This window comes from Ixodes scapularis, unplaced genomic scaffold (genome assembly GCF_016920785.2).
Source record: "Ixodes scapularis isolate PalLabHiFi unplaced genomic scaffold, ASM1692078v2 PGA_scaffold7__128_contigs__length_106722199, whole genome shotgun sequence".
Lineage (NCBI taxonomy): Eukaryota > Metazoa > Arthropoda > Arachnida > Ixodida > Ixodidae > Ixodes > Ixodes scapularis.
In genome coordinates, this window is record NW_024609882.1 from 3,083,998 (window position 1) to 3,107,960 (window position 23,963).

The 23,963-nt window shown below is 45.1% G+C and overlaps 1 protein-coding gene across 2 annotated transcripts in view; it reads left to right on the forward strand.

Moving 5' to 3' along the window:
• Positions 1 to 23,116, forward strand: part of LOC8028919 — a 168,809-nt gene extending 145,693 nt beyond the window's left edge. For both annotated transcript variants that reach the window (XM_029990686.4, XM_029990687.4), the window contains exons 8-10: positions 1,188 to 1,263; positions 18,416 to 18,628; positions 21,264 to 23,116. In XM_029990686.4, coding sequence (XP_029846546.1) covers positions 1,188 to 1,263; positions 18,416 to 18,628; positions 21,264 to 21,412 — 438 coding nt within the window. In that variant the 3' untranslated portion in view covers positions 21,413 to 23,116. The remainder of the gene's footprint in view (positions 1 to 1,187; positions 1,264 to 18,415; positions 18,629 to 21,263) is intronic.
• The last annotated feature ends 847 nt before the right edge of the window (positions 23,117 to 23,963 follow it).

A 23,963-nucleotide genomic window follows, 5' to 3' on the forward strand; every position in this document is an offset into this window, starting at 1 on the left:
TTTGGGTATCGTCACGCATCTCGCGGAGATCGTGGAGTGCTTAGGACAATGCAGTGAGGTCTCGATAATGTGAAGCCTGTTAATAGGGACATCCCGCTAATGTAGACAGCATTTCCTGGGGCGATGTGGATAAAGGCGTGAATTTTTGTCTCATAATTATGAACAGCTCGCATTATGGTCGATTTTTTGTAGGAACGAAGGTGGTCATATTAACGAGACATGCGTGCGTCCGTTTCCCTCTCTTTTATAACTTTGTCTTGAATTGTCTCATAACAAAAAGGTGTTGTCTCTTAGAGTTTGTTCTCTTCGTGGCATTACTAACTCTGGCGTTAGAGCGGACACGCATGGTGTTTTTTTATGGCATTCGGATAGTTCAATAGGGATATCAGGCCTCGCAATCCCTTTTAGGAACAATTGTGAGTACGTCGATCCTCCTATATTGGAGGCCATAAAGATTTTCGAAGAAATCGTGCGAGCAACGTTTATTAGACAGGACAAAATAGAATGAAGTTCGCTCGTCTACAACGATGCGATGTAAAACGGGATCGATGGAAAAAGCCATAACGAGTATAATCTAGAACTTTTAGTCTTCCTATACCGTAATTATCTCAACATTTTTTTTTTATTGCGTAAAGATCAACTCGCTCGAAAATAGATCTGCAATTTAAATATGATGGGAGCCGATAATCTGTCGCGACCAAGCGGAGAGAAGGGACCGGCACATCGCCGCCCGCTGCTGTGGGGCAGCGGCCCGGCGCTGAGCAATCGCAGCAGGCTTGGCTTCCTCCCGCCGTGTAGATTAGGGCTGCAGGACGAAGACGAACATTTCAGAATGAGGTTACTGTCGAGACCGGTCATAACGAAGTCAATTATAACGAAATAGCGGCTACGGCGAAGCGATCACGATTTGCCATTCCCTTTTGCGCTCCGTTAACCGAAGTCGGTTATAACGAAATAGCGGATATATCGAAGTGATTTCCGATTCCCGTTGACTTCGCTATAAAACGGTCTTGACAGTAATTGTTTTTATGTTCACTCTTTCGCGCATCCCTCGGTCGTCTCCAAAGCGGTACGTGGCCTTCACCGCGTGAATAAAATGATAAAGTTCTCACGCTTTCGGACATAAAATATCCCGCCGCCTTTTTCGTGTTACTTGGAGAGCTAACCACTCCGTTTCTCATCCACAGCCGGACTACGAGGACCACATGGTGGAACCCAACAGCCGATCCTCTTCGTCCAGTAACCGAAAGAAGGGATACTACGGTGAGTGGCCGACGGCTGACTGCAGCCGGAGTCGTAAATAATAATAATAATAATAATAATAATAATAATAATAATAATAATAATAATAATAATAATAATAATAATAATAATAATAATAATAATAATAATAATAATAATAATAATAATAATAATAATAATGTTTATTTCCACCAGATGGTGGCGATGAGGGAAAAAAGCTGTCAGGCAAAGCTTAACGGGTCCCTGACCACCTACAGAAAGCAGCAATAGAGCCGGGAAAAACAGTAATCAAGAGAAAACAAAAAATTCTACAAAGATTGTGCTAATATTTTAAGCACAAATTTCAGAATTTTTATTTTTTTATGTTGAGGCATGAGAGGATTTTCCGTTAAAACCACTCTCACCCTGCAAATACATTATACAAACGACAGTGTGCAGAAAACGTCCTAGGTGCGTTTCTTCGTTGTACGGCGATCCCGTCACATCGGTCGTACAAAAGTGGTCTGCAGAGATGTTCAAAACATGCGCATGTGCGACGCAAACATGGTTCGAAAATGAGTAAGGCGCGTCCGCGGATAAATTCCCTCATCATATCCTCAGAGAACAAAATAATTGTACTTAGCTGGGCGCACTCCACAGAGGCGTGAATGCGCTACCTTAATCGAACCAGGATGACTGGAACTTCTTTGAAAGGTAATGCTTGAACAAGTAGTGAAATCCATTACGAGTAATTGCGTCCAAATGCTTCGTAGATAACTTCACTCTGCGTCGTTTCTTGCGGCATGAAATAGGCCAACCATAAAGCCTCATTAACGTGGCACGATTTTAATCGCGATTTCGTAGTTGAAACGTTGCTCATGTGACAAAAAAAGAAAAGAAAAAGATGCGTGGTGAAAGCTGCGGTGCTCTTTTGCGAAATCGCGATTAAAACCTCTCCACGCGAATCGTGCTTTAGAGAATGCATACACTCAGAAACAATGCGACTTTCATTGAAGGCTTTTTTTTTATTATAATGTCAGTGAACGAAAATTTTGCTCCTTTATATTTTATATGTGGAAAAAGGGTTGGATGTTCCAAGACGTTTGACAGCTAAAATCGGCATGTGGCTTATCTCTGAACGTCAACTCAGTTCTCTTTTAAACAGTTTTTCGCGAAATTTGAATGACAAATTATAGCTCGGGAAATCCATCACTGTTCCTTCAACTTGTCACAGTGACGCTCGAATGTGACCTCCATACATTTAATACAACTCTAGACTTTCCTCGTGGCATTCGTCTCGAAAATAAACCGGACGGCTCGTCAGAGATACCTCACCTCACGCACTTTTTCCGTGTTGCCAATAACAAAGCCGGTTACCTCATTGGAGCAAAATAGAACCGCAGGCGCCTACGCCGCTAGGCACATAAAAAAAAAAAAAAACAAAAAAAAACACGATACTGCCTTTTGCCAAACTGGATACGAACCGTCTATACTCCATTTCATGTCAACTTGACAAACAGCGAAAACTACGGTTACCGTAAACCAATCAGCGCCCGTCGGAGGGATCCATTCTTGCCCCTGTACCTTTGGTGAAGGCAGTCCCGTGCTTCGCTTTCTTCGCTCTGATTGGCTCGAGGGGGCCGCAGCGTTCGCTCTTTGCCGAGTTACGGTGAAACGGGGGCTCGCAAACGAGGTAGCCTCGAAGGCGAATCTCTCGCACCCGCTTGACATCAGCAACGCTTCCCGCACAAAAGGCAGCCCCGTTAGCCCGTCGCGTTCCTCCTCCCCGCGCACTATACCTCGTGTTCAATGAGGCACAGCAAGGTATACGGACTTTTCTTCGTCTTGTTCTTACGAGAGTGATGCGCCTTCGTACTCCTACCCTCCTCGAGCGAGCTCATCTTTTTCATGGTATATACTACGGCGGCGTCTGTGCTTAGCGCTCGTCGGCGGTATCCTTCGCGCGCGCGCTCGCGTGCAACCGGGATTTCCTTTCTCGAGTGTAGGCCGCCGAACCACGCCGAGCGAGCTTTCCTTCAGAATTCCGTGGGCGGACCTTGATACGGCGTGGGAGGCGGGAGAGCCAGAAACGGTCGACTGAGAGCCTCGAAAATTGGCAACAGAGGCGCTGGGTGGAAACGCCGCGAAAGATCAGACTGCTCGATGCGGGCTCGTTACACGTAATAAGGCTTCCATTCTTCTGCGCCTTTGTTCCCGCCGAGATTCCAAAGAGACGCTGACGGGACTCATGTCGAAGATAAGGAGACACTTATTAACATCACCAACGGGTTCACGTGACAGCGGGAGACGTCTCACTTTGCTTTCGACGAGGCCCAATGAAATGATCAAGCGACTCAAACGCGATGATGATATCGCTACTGATAGGAATAACCTAAGAATTGCAGATCGAGGCTTAGTAGGTTCACGCTGATTGCTTCGTGATTCGTTAATCGGCCTTCTTATCGGCCAACACTCCGGACTCATTGGTGCAAGGCAAAAAGCTCGAGGTACACCCGGCATTTCTTATGAGTTGTGAATGCGAAAGCATCCAAGCCGCTCGTCCGCCCCCTCTGTTGTCTGCTCGTCCGCTCACTTTGTCGTCTGCTGCGTACTTGCGCGCGCGCTTCGGGATCTCGGAAGCCATGGCGCAGCGGCCAATGGGAGCTCAGTACACTCTAAAAAAAAAGCGTGCCAACTAGCACCTTTTAGGGTTCTTTCGCTTGTCCAATGGGCGGCACCCTTAAAGGTGCAGAAAAGAACCCACAAAAAGGGTTCTTTCTAATGAACCCTATTTCGGGGTTCTTTTCGGATCGTTTATTGGTTCTTCTTAATGAACCCTATTTTTGGTTCTTTTCAGAACGCTTCTGGGTTCTATTTAACGAACCCTATTTAGGGGTTCTTCTAGGATCCTTTTTTGGTTCTTCCTAATCAACCCTATTTCGGGTTCTTTCCCGAACCCTTTTTGGTGCTCTTGATGAACTCCATTTCGGGTTCTTTCAAGAACCCTTTCTGGTGCTCTTAATGAACCCTATGTCAGGTTCTTTCTAGAACCGTTTCTGGTGCTCTTAATAAACCCTATTTCAGGGTTCTTTTCGTATCCTTTATTGGTTCTTCTTAATGAACCCCATTCGGGTTCTTTCCAGAACCCTTCTTCGTGCTCTTAATGAACCTTATTTCGAGGTTCTTTACGGATCCTTTTTTGGTTTTTCTTTGTGAACCCTATTTCATGTTTTATTCGGAACCCTCCTTGGTTCTTTCAATAAATCCCGAGTTCTTTAGATTATGTTGGCGTTATTTGAGTAAACCATATTTTGTACTTCTAACCCTCTTTTATGACAAATGAGTTTTTTTTACATTCCTAGTTAGTTTTTAGTAAATCGTATTTTGTATTTCTTGCTCCACAAGGTGCATTTTTTTTCTACCAACCAAAGTGTCTTTAGATTGTTCATTAATCGCTAGCACTGGGCCTTTTCGACAGGTTGACAAACATCAGTCTGGCCAGAGTCAACACACTTCATTCCTGTACGTAATTAACTAGGTCACAGGCAGAACAGTAAACATCATGTCCAATCATATACTTTATTGGAGTAGCAAAAATTGATTCTTCTGTTCGCAGTAAAAAAGCTAACAAAATTCGAAACAGTTTCAAGACGAGACGGGTATCACTGCCAGCAATGTGCACACAGCTTCTACTGTCGTTCTGATGTCGCTCACTGTCAGGACACCGTCCAAAAAGATGTCAAATTCATTTTCCTGGAGATGGATGAGTGGCATCAGTGTCCGGACTTCCTACAACAAGAAAGCAAGAATATGAACACATGTATTTTCCTCTGTATTATTATGCTGCGAGTTGCTCATTCGCCGCGCTTTCAGATCAATTATAATTGTATAGGTTTCACTAAGCATTTTATTTCTCGTTTAGCCTTACGCTCTAAAACATACCCGCAGATATGATTTCCTTCAAAACATTTAGTGGGTCAATCAGTGCGATCTAGAGAGCGCGACCAGCGGATGACGAAGCGTCCCCTTCGAAGCCCCCTTCGCTACAACAATGTGTAAAAGCGAAAAATGGTACGCAGCATCAAGCGTTCCCTTTCCATCCAAGAAGTAGTAAAGGAAGAAAATCGGAAGTCAATGAATTACAATATATGTGCAGTACACACGTAAAACAATGCCCAACGTGCCACCGCATTTTCTCTGCTTTTAAAAATGCCCGTGCGTCCACTTCCCTTGAGAATACTCGAGGGGCCGATCAATGCAATCTACGAAGAAAACTCGGCCAATGGAGAAGCTGAAAATGTGTTTGACTTAAAAATGAAGTCTGTAACGTGACACTGAGCATGAAGTCAGTACGTGAACCGCCATGCTCAGTGACATCTCTCGCTTCATTCATATGTCTAAACATGCTTTGGCCTCTTTATTCGCCGAGCTCTCTTCGCGGATTGGTGTGATTGGCTTCTCGAGTGTTCTGCGGGAAGTAGATGCACAGGAATTTTAAGCATGTTTCAAGAAACGTTGGTTCTACCCATATTTAATCCTTCTTGCCCTACAGTCAGTAACAGGTTAAGAAAAAATCTACGAGCTGGAGAGGAGAAAGCGGACAGAAGCTTGTAGGGGAGAGGAGAAACCTTCTCTCCATTTCAAGCGTCCATCGGCTTTCTTCTTTTAGATTTTTCTTAACCTGTCATTGACTTTAGTCGCTTATATTTCCTCTATATTATTTTTAGAAAATAAAGCAAGGATATGTTTTATATTACTAGCTCGTATATTGAAGATATAACCCTGACAAGTTTGCATTACCATCTGTGACAATGCACTATACTCGGGGGTGACTTGGGCAACTTTTTTGGCATGTAGCCGAAGTTAAAAACGCCCGCGCATCTTAAGCGCCAATCAAGGCTATGCACACGCACTCTTCACTTCAGAAAGTTGTTTCTGAGTATAAGTTAACCCTGTTTTAAACGAATGGCCCCGATAAGCGGTCATCAGTTCGTAATGAGGTAGTAAGTTAACCCAGCATATTTATGGTGGATGAAGGTAAACCTCTGCGTCGTCGCAGTCTGAAACTTGTGATAGATTACAAAAACACCAACTAAAGTATACCTCCAAGCAGCTCTTCGAGGTTCAGAGTGACGTTCTTTTCCTTTGAGGAACACCTGTGTAGAAGCTGTAAATGCCTCAATCTTGGATCCCATGTCCTCCGGATGTCTTTGCCGAACGGCAGTTTAACGTCTTGTAGTAACTGAAAAATAAACAACGAATGGACAGTGTTGCTGGTTTACAAAAGTACATTTATGCGCTATGAATTTGTACACACGGATTGTTTACACACACACACACACACACACACACACACACACACACACACACACACATATATATATATATATATTAACTAAATGACCACTTACTGTCACTATAGTGGAGTAGGGCTTGGCGTCAATTAAAATAATTTTGATTTATGTTTTCTTTTATATTGACTAGTTAATCAATTTATAGGTCGCGCTGATCTCGAGGCAAGATATTGTGTCCAGAAAAGGCCTAGAACAACCGACTTTTTCTTTGACAAGTTTTTACTACGTCTTATAAGGCTTAGTACATAACAACTTGTCATTGTGCCTCATACAGAAGTAAGGCATGGCTAACATTTAAAATAAAATATATGTACATATTTGTGCAATAACAAGTTCAAATATCAACTTGCCGTTGTGCTCATACACAAGAAAAGCATGGAAAACATTTAAAATAAAATATTTGTACGTTATTATTTAAACTTCAAAACCACTCTAGATAATAATCATATAAAACACTTAAGTAGCCATGAGAGACAATTGTGTTATAAACACACAAGAAGAATTAAATGAATATTCTTTTTACTTTTTTGTTTATAAGACTTTTCGTCACTCTAAATCCAACCAATATGCCAGTTAAACTCACTTGATTCAGAGTAAAACAATAGTTAATTAATCGGAATGTTAACTAATTGATTGCCTAGCCTTATTAAGAGGTAAAATTATTTAATTTAGCACGTATCAAAAGCCCCTATCTTATTCACAGGCGATAAAACGGGTAGTAAGAAACTTTTGAAGTCCTGATGACCTGTAAAAATCTCGAAACTTTAAGACTAAATATAAAGAAGATAATATTGAGTTACCATTCCGGGAATCGTCATTGCCGGAAATTCCTCAAGGACTGTGAGGGCTCCAGCATCGCTGAGGATCCATTCTTGGCAAGACTGAAACGTCCGCATCATGCGGTCTTGTATCAAGTCGACGTTCAGGGGCGCTTTAGTTATCTCTTCGTTCATGAGCAAAACATGACGGCGAGCACTCACGGCGTCTTCACATTTGTGAGTATCAACGAATCCCTAAAACAAAAACAATTTGTTACGTTGATGCGCCGTTTACGCATGTAAGCTATTTACATAATAGTTACAGCACTGAATATAGGACCAAGTATAACAGTTATTTTTATCAAACATACATCCACATTTGTGCAAACACAAAATGCACAAAAAGTTCGCGCCTGTCGATTTCCGCACAACACTCCGAGAGCCAATCGTTGCAACCTGCGAAGTCCTCTCAGCGAATGACGACGCGGAACATACGTTTAGACCAAGAAATGCAATCTGCGCTGTTACATTAAGCAAAGCAAGCGGGACGTTTTGCATTCCCTGATGTCGCAGACAGCATCTTTGGGTCTAACCAAATGTTCGGCATCCTCATTAGTTGAGCGGTGCCGTAAATTGCAGTGATTGGCTCTCGGAGTGCCATGTCCCTGGCCGGTCAAAAAACAAAAACGTTTACAGCATCTATTCGCTCACGTTTATTGGGGCCATAAATACGGATACATTAGCTAATTAAAGCCCGGTAACATACGTTTTTACATTTACGAAGAGATATTATTGCTCATTTCATTCGCGCTGTAAATTCGAAGTTCTGTTCTTGAGATCTTTCTGGCGGAAAGCTTGAACTCAGTATTTTGTCATATTATATATAGTCAGTATTGTAGTAATGAAATCAGTGTTCGCTTCAAAAACGTTTTTTTCTTGTGCAGTTCAACATACAAGACCGTAAAATAATGTTTTTGATTTTTTTTTTGCAACGTGCTTGTTTGGACAACTCCAAGCTAAATTAGCATAAAAACAAATTTCAAACGACAAGTAGCTTAATTAATAAGAAGCCGCCCCCTGTCCTACTTATTCTGCCTATGCATCAAACAATTTCCGGCCATATTGAGCACTACTGTACTTATAGCAATTTTCAAGATAAATTATAAATATTGCCTGATTAGAAGAAGTTTTACCTTGAAATGATGAACAGGCCGATTGCAGTTCGTTTTCAAAAAGCCACCAGCAGACGTCTCCAATCGTCCATGTGCTCACGTCCGCTGACATGTTGCAAGTGATGGCTAAGAGGAAAGGGAGGGAGGTACTTCCTTCTAGAGCTTCAAACCCAAAGGGAGAGGAGGTCAAACATTAGGGAGTTTTCGTAGACCGCGTTGCCCCCTCCGCTAAGCGTTACGCAGCGAAGAAATTGCTACTGCGCCTGCGCGCCGATAGCCTTGACTGTGGAGTTCCCGCTATTGTAGCGGGTTGCGGAGGGCCTTGCGGGACGGCGAAAACGATCTACGAAAACTCCCTATTGTTCCGATCCGCCACTCGTACGAGCGGGTGTGGCACTCCCTCGAGCAACGAAACTAGATCCTGTTGGCTCTAGTGACCTTCAGCGACCCATTCCTGTTCACCGCTAAGCTGACAGCGCGGTGGAAGCTACGTGCTTGCCGGACCAATTAGTCGCCTGGTTTTTATCACCTGACACCTTTCTCTGCGGTTGTGATCACATGGTGCAAGGCAGAAGGTTCACTGGTCCCAACGAACTGTCAGCCTAGTGGTGAGCAGATTAGCCCCCGAAACGTCGCTTTTGAACACATTACGGCTTATCTTCTGGGGTGCCGTTGAGCTGCCTGAACCATGGTTCGCTGGCGAAGATAATATGCAGATGTCATCGCTTTTTCGTCCTTGTCTGCCAGGAAACACGGCGATCACGTCACTAAGCATGTCCGTCAGCCGCCGGTAAAATTGTTGGCAGTTCCCTCTCTTGCCAAAAATAAACACAAAATAAACAAGAGCGAAATTCTCGATTCGGCGTGACACCTTCCGGCAACAGAAACAATCAACACACTGTGTTGAGCAACGCGTGTTGGCCTATTTGGTGGCTGAGCGACCTTTGTGCGGCAGTACGACAACGCACCTAGATTCGATGATTCAGTGTCCGGTCAGTGACGTGTTTTTTATAGGAATTTATCAAAATAGAGGGCCTGGAAACAAGATTGAATGATAATCGAGCCTATTTTGGAACTCGAAGGAGAAGTGATAATAAATCAATCAGAGAGAGCGAATTGATGTCGCTGACAAAGAATTTTTCTTCCAATTGGAGCCACCTCCGAACCGTCGATTGCCATTTCTGAACAAATATTAGCTCAGTTAAGCGCCACGTCACGCAAATGCTGGGCGTGCAGGCGGCGCTTATCCCTTTTACACTAGAAATGGGAATCGAAAACATAGAACCAGCCCAAAAACCGGAAAAATGGCCCCGGACAAAATTGTTCGAATAGTAAACTCGGACAAAATGGTTCAAATAAATTTTTTTCGTATTTTTTCTTGCTCCTTATTTTTATTAGCTTTAATTGGTACAATCCCAACATATAAAAAGATAAATATTCGTATAATGCAATACATTTTTTTTGTGAAATAAACATTTCATTACACAAAGAAACTAGTTGTAAATGTGTGCTACGTTTGGCTTCACTCAAAACGTCTTCTTGTAGCTCTGTTCAACAGAGCTACAAGAGGGAACTCCTTTAAATTAAAACATTAAGTTCACAAAATGTAGCTGTACTGCATCAATTTAAAGCTTCGAGCGGGAGATCGGAAAGAGTTGTATCAAGCAGTAAAATAGATTGTTGGGCTAGTTGGTTGATCGGCATAATGAAAAAGAGTGCAAAATAAACGGTACAAAGTCGAAAAAAAACACACGAGACAGGTGCCTGCCCTGTGTGTGTGTTTCTCCAACATTGTCGCGTCTATATTGAGCTTCTTTTTTTTTTATAGTCTCTACAAAAGTTGCATTATAAGAGCATTGAATGTACTTAACAGAACTTCAGAGTAGCACCTTATTAAAAGATGAGTGTCTAAAAATCACTTGGGACCATTCTCTCCGGGATTGCACTTGGGACCATTTTGTCCGGGGCCGTTTCGTCCAGGGCCATTTCGTCCGAGGCCATTTGTTCTGCATCCTATCATGCCATATTGCTCGCGAAAACTACGAGAACAGCAACGACCACTTTTCTGTGTTGTTTTTTTTTTCCTCAGGCCATCCCATTCTCCTAACTCTTGGTGGGCGACCTCAAAGTAGCGAGCGGGCTTCAACGGCGGACGGAGCACTCATTTCTTACACTGCACATAAATTTTAACGCACAACATATCGAAGTTTAGTTTTGCTTCACTCAAAACGCACTTATAGATTATGCCTATGGGATTATTTCGGGGTATCCTTCTAGACATAACTGCTCCTTGAAATCGAAAAACCAGCATTTACAGACTGATTTATTTTTGAAGATAAAGATGACTGCAACACATCACTTGAACCTTCCGCGCAGCAGGATTTGTGATGCCCCTCGCGGTTGGGTCCCAACTCTATTTTTGCGGCTCGACGCGTGCCGCGAAACAATCAGAGGCGCCGTATTGGGAGACGGGTGGTGTCATGACTCATGACCACAAGCTAGGACAACTGCATTCTATACTAAAACAAAACAAAAAAACAAAAAAACGTTCCTCTGTTCTATTGTTTTTTTTTTTTTCATTCATACGCGCAGTTATACGTATATCGTTTAAACACGAAAGCAAGTTAAAAAATAGCTTTTGTTACTAAAAAAAACACGACGCCGCTTAATCACTGTATCACTCATCCATCGCAACATGCACTTTTTTATGTGTGTTGCTCATTCATCGAAATTTTGCACCGTTGAAAATTTGTATGCATTTTTTGGGGGTTGGGGGGAAATAAACTACACAATCGATTTCCGGAGGTACAGATTTCTTCAAATAAACTTTAATTCAATGACCCGTTTGGTTTATACAAATGAGTACCTAAGAGTAGCTTTATACTAACATTTCTTACTAAATAAAACACGGCGAGCAGTTACGCTTGCAAACGAACGCCAGTGTTCAAACCGCTGAAGCAGGTGGCCCGGGAGTCAAAGGCATCAAAGCCTGTTTTATCTGTGGTCCGAGGCGAAGATTATCTCGGTTTGGTAAATAACACAACGCGACTTGGTAAATAACTACGACATTCCACCTCTCTAAGCTTTCAAGGACTTGACAGCTCGCATGGGCAGCTTTGTTTCCACAGAATGGCGCACCCAATTTCTCGCGTGCAAAGCCTTTCGAGCCTGGTCATTGTGTCCCTCTATCCGGTAGAAGACTTAAGTGACCTCCTTTTTCCAAAGATCGCTTTATCTCTTTCCTGGCTGCAACAAGAACCCTTTTCGCTCTCTCCAGGCCGGAAACTAGCTCTGCATTTCTTTTTTTACTTTGCGAGGGGTGCTTTTGGTTGAGAAAGCACAATTCTAAAGGATCTTCCCCGAAATCGGTTCTTGTTTAGCGAAAAGAACCCTTTTTTGCTCATTTGGCTCCTTTTTTTCTGAGAGTGTAGACGCGCGCCAGCCAATGGAAGCGAAAACGGTCGTGGAAACTAGGAGCCGTTTTCGCGCTTCAAACTGATGACGTCAGCTCGCTCCATGAGACAGTTAATGCTTTCGCAGTAAAATAACAATCTCGGGCCTCACCACGCCCAGTGCTTCGTAAGCCACCCGGGACTCTTGGCGCAAGCTCTCCTCTGTACACCGACCCCTCGATATGGTAGTTATATGTACAAGAGTGACTCAACTCAACAAAGATAATATATATATATATATATATATATATATATATATATATATATATTTCTTTCCGGCAGCGTCCAGAAACAGTCATATAAGCCTACTATAAGCCTAAGTTATGTGATTCCGGGAGTGAGTAAATTTGTGTGTTTCTTAACGGCGTGCGACGAGATTAAATATTACCAATCAAATGCAGAACCTTATCACACGGTGCTTAAGACCGTGCGTGATTCGCGTGTACGTCATGCAGCCATGAATCTAGAAGTACGAGTGCATGGATTTCACAAACCTGACATTTTCGGAGACTCCTGCGTGCTGCGGCGCACTTAACATTTTTCTGTGTGACAACGCGAGCTGTCATTACTCATTTCGTTTTATAAACCAATGTAACATAATTCCATACATTCGAACATGGATCGTGATCGAGCCGCGGCGATTTCAATTCTTCGCTACAAAGTTCATCGTTCGTTGACCGCCCAGACCAACCGTCAACACCCTGTGGTGCCGCTTTACGTAAAAGACGGGGAACACCGCTGATGATCTCCTCTGCTCGTGCAAGAAACGTTTCTTCGGCAGGGGCGATAATAACAATAAAAAAGGGTCGCAAACAGAGCTAACGATCCGTCAGCATTGAGCCTCACCGCAAACAATCGCGTGGCTGCCGGTTGCGAAAGAACCTGGCGGTTGTTCGCTCGTAATTCTCTCGCTGAGATCGCTCATTCGCGCCTGTGTGCAAACGCGAGCCTATCTGCACGTCAGGGCAGAGTTGCCCGGAAACGGGTCAGACGCGTCACGGACAAAGGCCGCCCTAAGGTCACGCAGAAACAAGCCGAGGCGCCGTGCCTTGCCCAGCCGTCGATCAGTCGACGAGATACTGCCGCTGCGGTCGGGAAAAAAAGTCGCACAAAATGTAATACGGAGAGAAACGAAGGGAGAGGAGGAGAGGAGAGCGCTCGGGGACATCAGAACGCTGAACTCACTTGCTAGTGTTTACGACCGTGTGCCTTAAAACATCTTAAAAGCTCTGACCACGAGAGCAGAACCATTCACATATTTAGAAAGTCTGGCAACCACAGCAGCGTAGTCCGACAACCTGGGCGTGACTAATTCCGTCTTGGGACTCTGAATCATTGGAATTCTATGCGATTTCTCGGGAATAAAGCAAATAAAGAAATAACGCCGTTTAGTGTTATCGCGAAACCCGCTTGATCTAACGGGCAACAAGCTCCGTCCATTGGCAAAACTCTCTCAGTATAAACGGCTCTGCACGAGAGAACACTCTGGCGCCATCTTTGGGTAGCCTAGGACACTTGGCATTTTTGTATACCTTTTTTGCGCATCATTTGATATATTTTTTTGCTTGAAAATCCTATGACAATGATATAAGCAACACTTTCACATGTAGAGTACGCACATTTGAACTCGCATGTACCGCCAAACCTTCGCTCTAGTGAAATGCAGTTCATGGGCCGCCATATAGATGGCGCCAAGGTGCCAGTATGTTAGAGGATTTGGCTTTGGCCATAATCCATCTCACCCTACAATGGGCTAGGGCCCGAAGGGTGGCGGGCGCAGCACTACCTCAGAAAAGCTTTCATCCGCTTTCCAAAAGAGTGCGCAAGAGACATTCCAATACGCAGAGTATAAGGACCACTAACCTTACGCCTACGCTTCTCTGTTGTGATAGCGCGCTATTTTATATCAGTCAAGTAAAAGAACATGCCATTTAGATTCATAAACATTCATGCCATATTTCGTAAGCCTGTCAACAGTTAGGAGAAGTTCGAGGGCGCGCAGTCAACACTGACATAAAGTCAGTGTTGACTGCGCCTTAGCCATAAAAATCGAATTCAATCTTTGTGTACGCACCCGCACCCGTGTCTCCCTTCCGCATGTGGCCCGTACCACAGATCCGCACATCTTCATGTCTTAATGGCCACTGGTTCTTATCCCGGGTTCTCTTCGCCACGTCGCTTCCAGACGGTATTTAATCCCTTCGGTAATCTTCACTAGTAGGAAGTAGACGTCTGAGCCGCCGCAAGGGCTCGAGAAGCAGACGGAAAACTCGCCTCCGCATAACAGGTCTTGGCGCACTGATACGCACGACGAAGCAAATATACCACGTGGTTTATTACAGGCTCGTCATTGGACCCGGCGGCCTGTAGCATTGGGCTGTAGTCCATCGTGGGTGAGACGGAGTATGGATGATATTTATGAAGCAGCCATAATATTTCCCCCAATAAAAAGTACAAAAAAAGAAAATGCTTAGGCGAGGTGGCGCAAGCCTCTGCCCCATATAGACGGTTCAGCCGTATAGCTCCGCTTTAGGATAACTTGGAAAACGCCCAAAGCTACGTACGGTTCCAGCTAGCCAATCAGAGCGTTGGTGCGAGGCCACTTGACAACATATCAGACCTCTTCTTTTCGCGGAGAACGCGTCACACGCCTCAATCTGTGACACTGATTTTGCGTACAGAGGTCCGCAGCTTTCGGTCTTTGCCAAGTTATGCTCAAACAAAATACAGTCAAAAAATAAAACGTGACAATGGAAAAAAAAAGGGGGGGGGGGAGGGGGAGGGAGAGGTGGGCGCAGGGGGAGATTCAAATGCCAGCCAATGAACAAAAAGGACCCTGTAGTCGAGATTGCATGATAATACAATTACTTCCCAATTGTTGTCGTATTTTTTTTTTCATGACGTCCCGTCATTTTCAAGTAGCGTATTGAGGAATATTTTCTTTTTGTCTTACCCCATCAGCGTATGCCAGATAACCGAATAGCTGCGTATTAAAAACTGTCATCTGTCTTCGCGTCTTTTAATTCCATGGTCGCTTAAAGGAAAAAAACCGACAGCGTTGTCAATCACAGAACTCCAATTAGTTTGGACAGTACACAGTTATGAGCTAGAGTAACGATCACAAATAAAAACGCGAGAGAGCTCGGAAGATGATCGATTGTACTAGAATATTCAACTGACCCATGCGGCGCGTTTCACCAGGCATGGTCTCAGTAACTTTATTTCTAGTATCATTGCCTTAAATACGCGATTACAAGGGCCTAATAAACTTGTATAAATTACTGTTCTTGAGTGTCTCATCGGCTCACTGCGTACTTTTAACACGACGTTTTAGTATCTCTGGCTAAGGGGGTATGTTGAAATCACAAGGGTCTCGTACACATCCTACTGTTTATTGTGTGTGAATTCCCACTGTAAGCGCGTAGTGGAATGGATTGCTGCCTAGTTTTTGTATGTATAACGTATGGCTACACCTCTCTCATTCATTTGTAGCTTCTTTTGTGCTTATATAATACATTAGCATTTCTGAAACCATGGCAAGCGCTTATTGATTACTCAAAGAAGAAGAACACAGTTTTTTGTGCTTATCTTTGTCGTTTTATAGCCGTCAGTGGAAAACCAACAACCATTTAGTTGCATACCGGTGAAAACGGTAGTCTTTAAATGAAAGCGACAATACCATAACTAGTGAATAATAATGAAACGAGAGGGAAAAGCGTTAATTAGGTCTTAAGCTCAAACGGGCCGTCGTACGAACACACCGCGCCCGAGTTTTTGTAAGGAAAGTCACCCCACCTAGCTCGACTGTCGCAGCAAATGCAATACGCGCGCCGGAACACAAGATTCAAAGCAGGCACCGTCCTCGCTGAAAGCTCTCATTCCGTCAAAAAACAAGACAAAAAAAAAAAAAAAAAAAAAATCCAGATTAAACGAAAAAAAAAAAAACCTGCGGTCGACTCTAAGAAGCCGGCTGTTTACACTGCGTGCAAACGCGCGAACAAAACACAGTATGCCGCTCTAAAACGGAGTCCCACACACAAACACTCGCGAACGTTCTCTGCCTAGCCGACCGTTTACGCGAGTGTAACATACCGAAGTGCCCTGGCAGCATCTCGCGGGTAGCGGCGTGAGGAAAAGAAAAAGGCAGAGGCAGGGCAACCCTAGCGCGAAAAGGAAAAACGAACTCGGGAATGCGGGTCTCGCGATGTTGGTTGGGTCGCCAACCAAAACGAAACGCGTCGTCGGTGTTGAACCGGCGCGCTGTTTGCAACGCTTGGAGGCTCTACCCCGAGCGCCCGAGGAGCCCTATAGAAAGAGCCTACATTGTAAGAGAGCGAACAACTCAAACCATAGAGCTTTAACAATTTAAAGAATGCGCATGCGTTGCGGTTTTGCGTGCTGTTGGGTTTGTTAGTTCGCTAAAAGATAACGCGTTAATAAAGACTTTTAGCAAACCGTTACCGTGTTCCGCGTACCGCACTACCCTAAGCCTCTGAAGCATGCTTTTAAGCGAGCAAGCGCCCGGGGTGATTTCCGTGACCGCGGGGGGCGGCGCTTAAAAGCATGCTTCAAAGGCTCCGGTAGTTCGGTACGCGGAACACGGTAACGGTTTGCTAAAAGTCCCCAGCGATATTTGTTAACGTCTTGCGAGTGTAACTAAATGCCGTTACTGTTATTTCCCAAAAGTAACGACGGTTACTTTTGCGTTACTTCGAATTTCAGTATGTGGCAGCGATAAGCCGCGGTTACAAACTTCAATTGAACGTTTAAATCAATTGGACAATGAATGAAACATTCACAGCGCGATTTTGTTCTTTTAATCTCCGTTCGTCAGATTTGTAGAATGCAGCGAGGTCCCGTTTGTGCGTTGAACGATTAAGAGAAACGAAACCGTTGACTAATTTTAGTCCAAGTAAGGGGCAACGAGTTACGTATGATTTGATAGACGCTAACGTAATATAGGAACAAAATATCACACCATTCGTTTGTCATTTCAGAACCTAACAAGTACAGCCTCCAGATTTTTCTTTTAACAATATCGCGCAAACGTTGACCGGCCGGTAGATCAACGCCCTAGGCTATCACGGCGTGAAACGGCAAGTGAGCGAGGCTAGGCGTGTGCCTTCTTTCAAACGCGCGTTGTCTCACTGTCCTGCTCTTTTCACACCGCGATAAGACGTTGATCTACCGGCCAGTCGGCGCTCGCGCGATACTGTTAAAAAATCGAATGGCTGTACGCCAGAACGTTACTAAAAACATGTAACGCGACGTTTGTAAGGTCGTTGCTCGTAGCGCGTTCTTTCCACCACCGGAATAAACGCGTTTGACTGCTCCCCGCAGCTCGTTCTGCAAACGCGGTCTCCAAACCGCCTGAACCCCGATCAAGCGGTTGGAAACGCTCTGAAATCTAGGCACATCGAGGTGCTCCAACTTGTGAAGGGCTCGGTGCCGCCGTTTTGGCCCCGAGCGAGGTCTCCGGGTTCTGTGTGAAACTGCTTCGAACCGAAACGCCTCGCGTATGGGACGTGACAAGGTCGCGCTAGCGAACGTCTTGTTGCACAAAGGCCGCGATAGTAGGCGAGGTTTAGGAGGGTGGGACAGTGGGCGTGTCCGCTTCGTATGGGGCGTCGTCCGCAAATAGCTTACTGCGGCCTATGTAGTGCGGAGAATGTACTTTCCAGGTTATGGCGGCTTGTTTGCTTAATTCAACTCCTCAAATAAAACTGAAAAAAAAAAATAAAAATAAAATAAACATTGGGTTAGCTTTTTTTTTTTAATAGTTCAGAGGCTAACACTGAGAAATTTTATACAAAAGGCCGCGCGAAACAGTTTAGAGCTTAGAGAGAAGCGACGGCACATCGCCACTTAATATTTCTTATTCTATATATTATAACCATATATTAAGACAGAGAAAATTTGCAGGTCGCATATGAGACGGTTTTCCTCAAAAAGCGCAACTATATTGTTCGTATAGATCATGCGATTAGAAGCAACGAAAACCCTACTCGTTATTGTTCACTTGTGCGCGAGCAGTCTACGCGAGTGTATCTATACATCGCAATAAATAGACCACGTCATTTGAAAGCTTTTTAATTGAATTTCCTATTTTTTGGTTGGGAGAAAAAGAGGGTGAGGGGGGTGTATTTGAGTAGAGCTAGGCAGTGTCACAAAGAGAAGCATTTTACGGACGAAACGTATGTCAATTTCTGGTTGCGGAAAATGCTTTTGTTGGCGTCTCATTTAAGCTCAAAACTCAACGTTGACGTATTCTTAGTTCACATCAGCTTAGAAAGAACCTAAGTGTTTTTCTTTTGAACTCTCATTGAGGTTGTTTTCGCGACATCGTCAATGATCCACTATACGCATTCGTCTGAAAGTGTCCTTTATATCCGAGGAGTTTCCGGAGTGCCCCTGTTTTGCAATTTATATTCATCCGCCCGTTTTTCTTCCGTTCACAGATGACCCGTACTACTGCGGCCTGAAGGCCCGGGTGCCCAACTTCGTGAAGCGCGGTCAGGAGCCCCCCGTGGGCGGCATGGGCGGCCCCGCCGTCAGCGGCAACGGCCACCCCATGTTCCGCAACCACAGCCAAGCCTACCTGAGCCTGTTCAAGAACCCGGACAGGTCCATCTACGACTCGGCCTACGGAAGCTGCTCCACCGTCACCAACCGTAAGCACACGCACACACACCGCCATCCCAACACTCGTAACACCAGGACACGCGGAGAGTTATCGCCCGCGCACCAAGAACCCGTCGCGAGCTGTGGACCGTGAAATATAAGCGGAAACAATCGCAGCGACGTTCGTTTGGTGCTTGCAACAGGTTTCAATCGACCGTGCTATCGCACATTTGATTCCGAAATGTTCCATTCGGTGAGCTGAACTTACAGCCCTGTGGCAGGTACAAATCTAGCGTAATTGTCTTGTTTTGTTTTGTTCCTTGTTCCCACGCTCGTGTTACGGCGGTTGCACGTAATTGCTGCAACGCACGAGGACGTGAACGTGTGTTGTGTCCAGCCATGGTCTCCTCTATACTGACAAAGCCTCGCAGTTCGACGACTAAACCATAGAGTGCCCGGTCGCAGATTCGGAGCGCGAGGATCTGGTAGCACAGAGCATTTCTCGGGGAACCTGTACGTCAGCGCCTAGCTTTTGCAGTGGCGAATACCCGAAACACGGTTTTCGAACTCGACGAGAAAAGAAGCGGTAGCGCGTGGAATGCGAGGAGCACGAGCGGACATTCCATCGCTCGGGACAAGTGTGTTTCGGCGTCTCGCAGCAGCGGGGCGCCCGTCACGTGACTCTCCTTTGATCCGTTGTCTGCCGCTGTACCTTTCCACTTTCGGCGGCCACTTCTCGTGGCGATCTGCCAGACTTTGTCAGTATAGAGCAGACTATGGTCCAGCACAGTATGTGGGTTAGGTGGCGAACTGCCATCAGGCATCGTAAGGTAAAGTCGCACTAACGCTGCTAATACACCGTACAAAATACCGTCCGCCGAAACTGTCTGAGTCGTGTTTTTCCCTTGTGCGAAGGTCCTGTATAATATTGCTCACAAAAATGTATTTAGACTTGCTCGAAGCACGTATAAAACAACACATGTTTCGACACATGCTTGAGACAACAGATAATTTGGTCATCATGTCTCCAGGAAACGATTTCTGAGCCGTGGGTTGTAGTGTAGTCATCACATGATCTGAATAAAAATATTATTAATTATATTTTTGTTTTCGCGTGAATGCGATACCAAATGCACAAAATCACATTTTCAGGAAATGTCGGGGTATGAATAATAATTTCGACCCCGTAAATAACGTATATTGCAGAGTTTTAGCGGACCGAGTTTTCTAAGAACAACATCAGCGGTATTAGACGCTTTCTCTCTCTCACTTCAAATCAGTCTTTGAAGCGCGGTGAGGATTGCATTGCGCTGCAAAAACGATTGGCTCAAAACTCGCTACTGTCTTCAGGTCACGAGGCTAGCGTTTGAGAGTGATAATGACGCCATTGCGTAACGAGGGACCGTGAATGTCGCCTGCAATAGAATCGATGACCAAAAAGCAAAGTCGAACCATTCTTAGTCGGCGGGCTGAGTGCAGATACACAGATTGCGCGTCGCTCGCTTCAGGAAAATGCCACTTAAAGATTAGGAGCAGGCGCTTCGAGATCACCCTCCCAGATCTGATCAGAGAGTACGCCTAAAACCGTTTCACTTTTTTGAAATGCACAAAATGGCAGGTGAGTACGCCTTCGCGGAAGAAGGAAGAACTCGCCTAGCGAGCGAGCATTAGGGACGACTGGTTATTTCAGTCTCTCCGCAGAAAGAAGGAAGGAAACCCCAGGTATCCGAAACCACTTGGCCTCTTCGAAGGACCACCGAATCATTTTGCGACACATGCAGTCACTGTCGCGCGTAATTGTTCATATCGATCGCGGGGCCGATACCGCAGCGACGCTAATGTCATTGTCTACACAAACACCCTTATAAATCTCCCAACTCAGACTCAGCAAGGATGTTCTTGTGTAGTAAAATGAAGACACCTCAGGCCATGCTTCTGCTGAAAGCCTTGGCCACACTGCTAATGCACATCATACATAATCCAGTCTGCAGTTACTGCCTTGGGTGTGTGTTCTATCTTGTATAATGGTCACTGTGGTCATACAAGAACTGTCTGCCAACATGTTCGAAGCGAACGTGCAGAAGTAGTGTGACTGGGGCTTCATAGCGTTTCATCAAAGCGGCTCGTTTGAGCATCGATTAAAGACTAAAGCAGATCCGATAAGTGACCCGATCAAAAATTCGGACAGAACCAACCATGTTGTTGTCTGACGAAGCAATTAGCTGGAGACATAATTGAAAGAGACGCGTGTCGATTTTTGCTCTAAATGTAGCGGCTAAACCGAACTTGTGTGTAGGTCAGGTGCCATCGAGCCATGTGACGCCATTTTCCCCGCTAAATTTAGCGGGAAAACTAAATTGGTGTTGTAATCATGCGACGTCAATTTCCTTGCTAAATCGAGCGAGGAAACTGAATTTCTGTATAGGTCACGTGACACCAAATCACGTGACGTTATTTTCTTCGCTAAATTTAGCGAGGAAATTTGAAGCGGCGTAAAGCGCAGCGCGACGGATGGGTTAACGCGCGCCCCCGTTATTCGCTAAAACGACCATTCGCTCAAATGTCGCCGTTCGCTAAAATGTCATTCGCTCTTGTGATATGGACCCGCCTGAAACATACCTCAAGAAGTCCCGAAAATCCCTGGAAAGTTTTTAAAACGCGTCCCTTCTTTTCTGCCCAAAACAGAAGGGCACGTCGGTCACACGGGAGGCGGCGGCGGCGGCGGCTCGAGCGACGACGACTACTCCAAGATCTACGGCCGCATCCGACCCCAGCCCGGCGGGCCCGGCTACCACCAGCTTCCCCGCGAGGTCTACGTCGGCGAGTGGGAATGACGCCCGCCCTGCGACGGCCCCGACCGCTCGCGGGGCCGGACGCTGCCCGTCTGTCCGCCGGTCCAAAGACCGCCCCCGCCCCCGCTGCCCCGTAAGGCCCACGACCACCGGACTCCCTCCAGGAGTCCGCAGCACGTGCGGCCGCACCAGCAGCAACCGTCCAGGGGACAGGCCACCAAGAAGACGGCAGTGTACGGCCAGGTTAGGGCTGCCGCGGCGTTCCTCTTCTCCAGGAAGCAAGAGGGCCGCTAAACTCGACTCTTCTAGACAAGCGCGCTCGCGAACCGGGTCCGAAAGGATCGTCGCGAGCCTCGACTCAGTGAAACTTCTTATTGTTGACGCGTTTTTTTTGTTATTGTTTGTGTGTGCCTGGTTTAGATGGGGAAAAAGAGGACCTTTTTTTGTTGGTTGTGTGACGCTGTAAGTCGTGCGCCCGAGGTGAGAGGGTGAATGCGAAAATGGTCTGAGGGACTGAGGTCGCTGGAAGATGAAACGGACACAGACGTGAGGACAACAGCTTTTTTTTTTCCTGATTGTCGGCGGCTTCCAAGACTCATCCAAGTGTTGTGCTCTTAGGAAACGAACCGGACTTGAGGTCTGCCCGCTGTGACGTAAAAAAAAAGTGTTAATTTCGCGCAAGTGTCCTTTTTTTTTTTTAAGTGTTAGGCGTTATATAGGGAAGAAGATGAAGTTGCGACTCGAGTGCCGGAATGGTGCTCTTTATTTCTGCAAGTTTTGTTTCCCTTGTGGTTGCGCGAGTGCCCAGTGTGTTCCCGATGCAAAATGGCTCTCGTGTCTTCGTTGTTTCCACGTTATGTTGTCGATCGTTTATGACACTTGTTTGTTTTGTTTCTCGATTTCAAAGCGCCCTCCAGCTTACTTCGTTTGGCGGTTTCGCTACAGAAACAAAACAAGAAACAAAAAAACTCCCCTTTCTCTTTTAAACGTTCGACAATTGGCCACCCTTCTATCGTCCATCGACGGCGAAACATTGATGGTGCTGTGCCTTTGAACCCTTGAAAGTCGAGACACAAGAAGCTCGGAGTGAGCTTCGGAATACCTACGGAGCCTTGCATTGTTTCGTTTTAACTTATGAAACTCGCCTTCGAGAGTACGACTGTTTTTGTTGTTTGTTAAGCTCTTGTTACGAAGTGTTAATCTTCTTTTTTTTTTTAAGGCTCCGAGGTATTCCGGTAGGCCAAAGCTCTCGAGAAAGAGCGGCCTTTAATGCATAATTAAGCCACGCATGCTTACTTTTGAACGGTAACTTCCTCAGAAGTCCTACGTTATTGTTTTTTTTTTTCCCTGTGTACTCCTTTTAACGCTTTATCTTGTGTCTTCGCTTTGTATCTTCATACTGCATTGCTTTGTTTTTTCACGTAAGCTTTTCTTTCCCCTTTATGGTCTCTGTTGTTGCGACGATGAACATAGAGGTGAACACTAACCTCTGTGGCTTCCACTTTTTTTTTTTGTTTCTTTTATGTGAGTTTGTGACAACTTTAAATTGTGCAAGAATCATCTCTGTGTAGTCCTTAAAAACGCTTCCAAGGAAACAAAGATGATTGATGGAAGAATGGCGATTTTCGAGACCTTCTCTTGTAATTAAACTTGTTTCGACGATTTTTTAAAAATATTTAATGAACTCCTGGAGCTTTTTTTTCTCGACAAGTGCATTCCTAATAAAAACATTGTTCGAGAATTTTCCTCCACGTCCACATTTTTTTTACATGGCAAATGAACAACCTGAAAGGCAGAGCCTTGCATAGAGAGAGAACGGTCAATCGCAGCAGCAAGCGCGTGGGCAACGTTGGTGTGCCCATATTTCAGAGTGTTTGCAACTACTTGATCGGAGTCACGTGGCTTATGGCCGCGTTTGCAGTGCGAACTGCGATGAAGAGTCAAAAGCGTTGGTCGACTGCAAGCGCCTTCGCCTTTCTTTGTGCTTTTTGTCCTCGCATCACGACGATAAAATGCATGCGCACTTGTAATTAACGCGAACAGTGGGCACCCGCCATTAAATTGCCAACACTCTCCATAGTTTAGTTGCTTTCTCTCTTAAATTTAGGCTTTCTAAACAACTTCAGTCACGTCACCGCCGCGTTGTTGTTGAGTTTTGTTACACACGGGAAGAGGGGATGCCTGCACGTAACGTTAGCCTCCTTGGACAGGCGCAAGGCTCGCACAGGCAGGGAAAGAGGGTGAGAAAAGAAGAGGGGTCTATTTGTTTATTTATTTATTTTATCCTCAGGGTGGTGAGCATTACAGAGGGGAGTGGTTGCATGAGATATTGAAACACCACAGACACAGATACACAGGAAATACAATTTTATTATTATTATTATTTATTATTATTATTATTATTTATGTATACTGCGACCTCAGTTGAGGTCATTGCAGGAGTGGATTACACAACTAAAAAACACGAGTAGAGAGAACAATAAACGAGAACATATTCAACAACATAATGATTCGCCAGAAACACCAAACATCAAAGGAATCAGTGTAGATTAGAAAAAAATACGCTCCAAGGCTTTTTTAAAAAGGTTGTGAT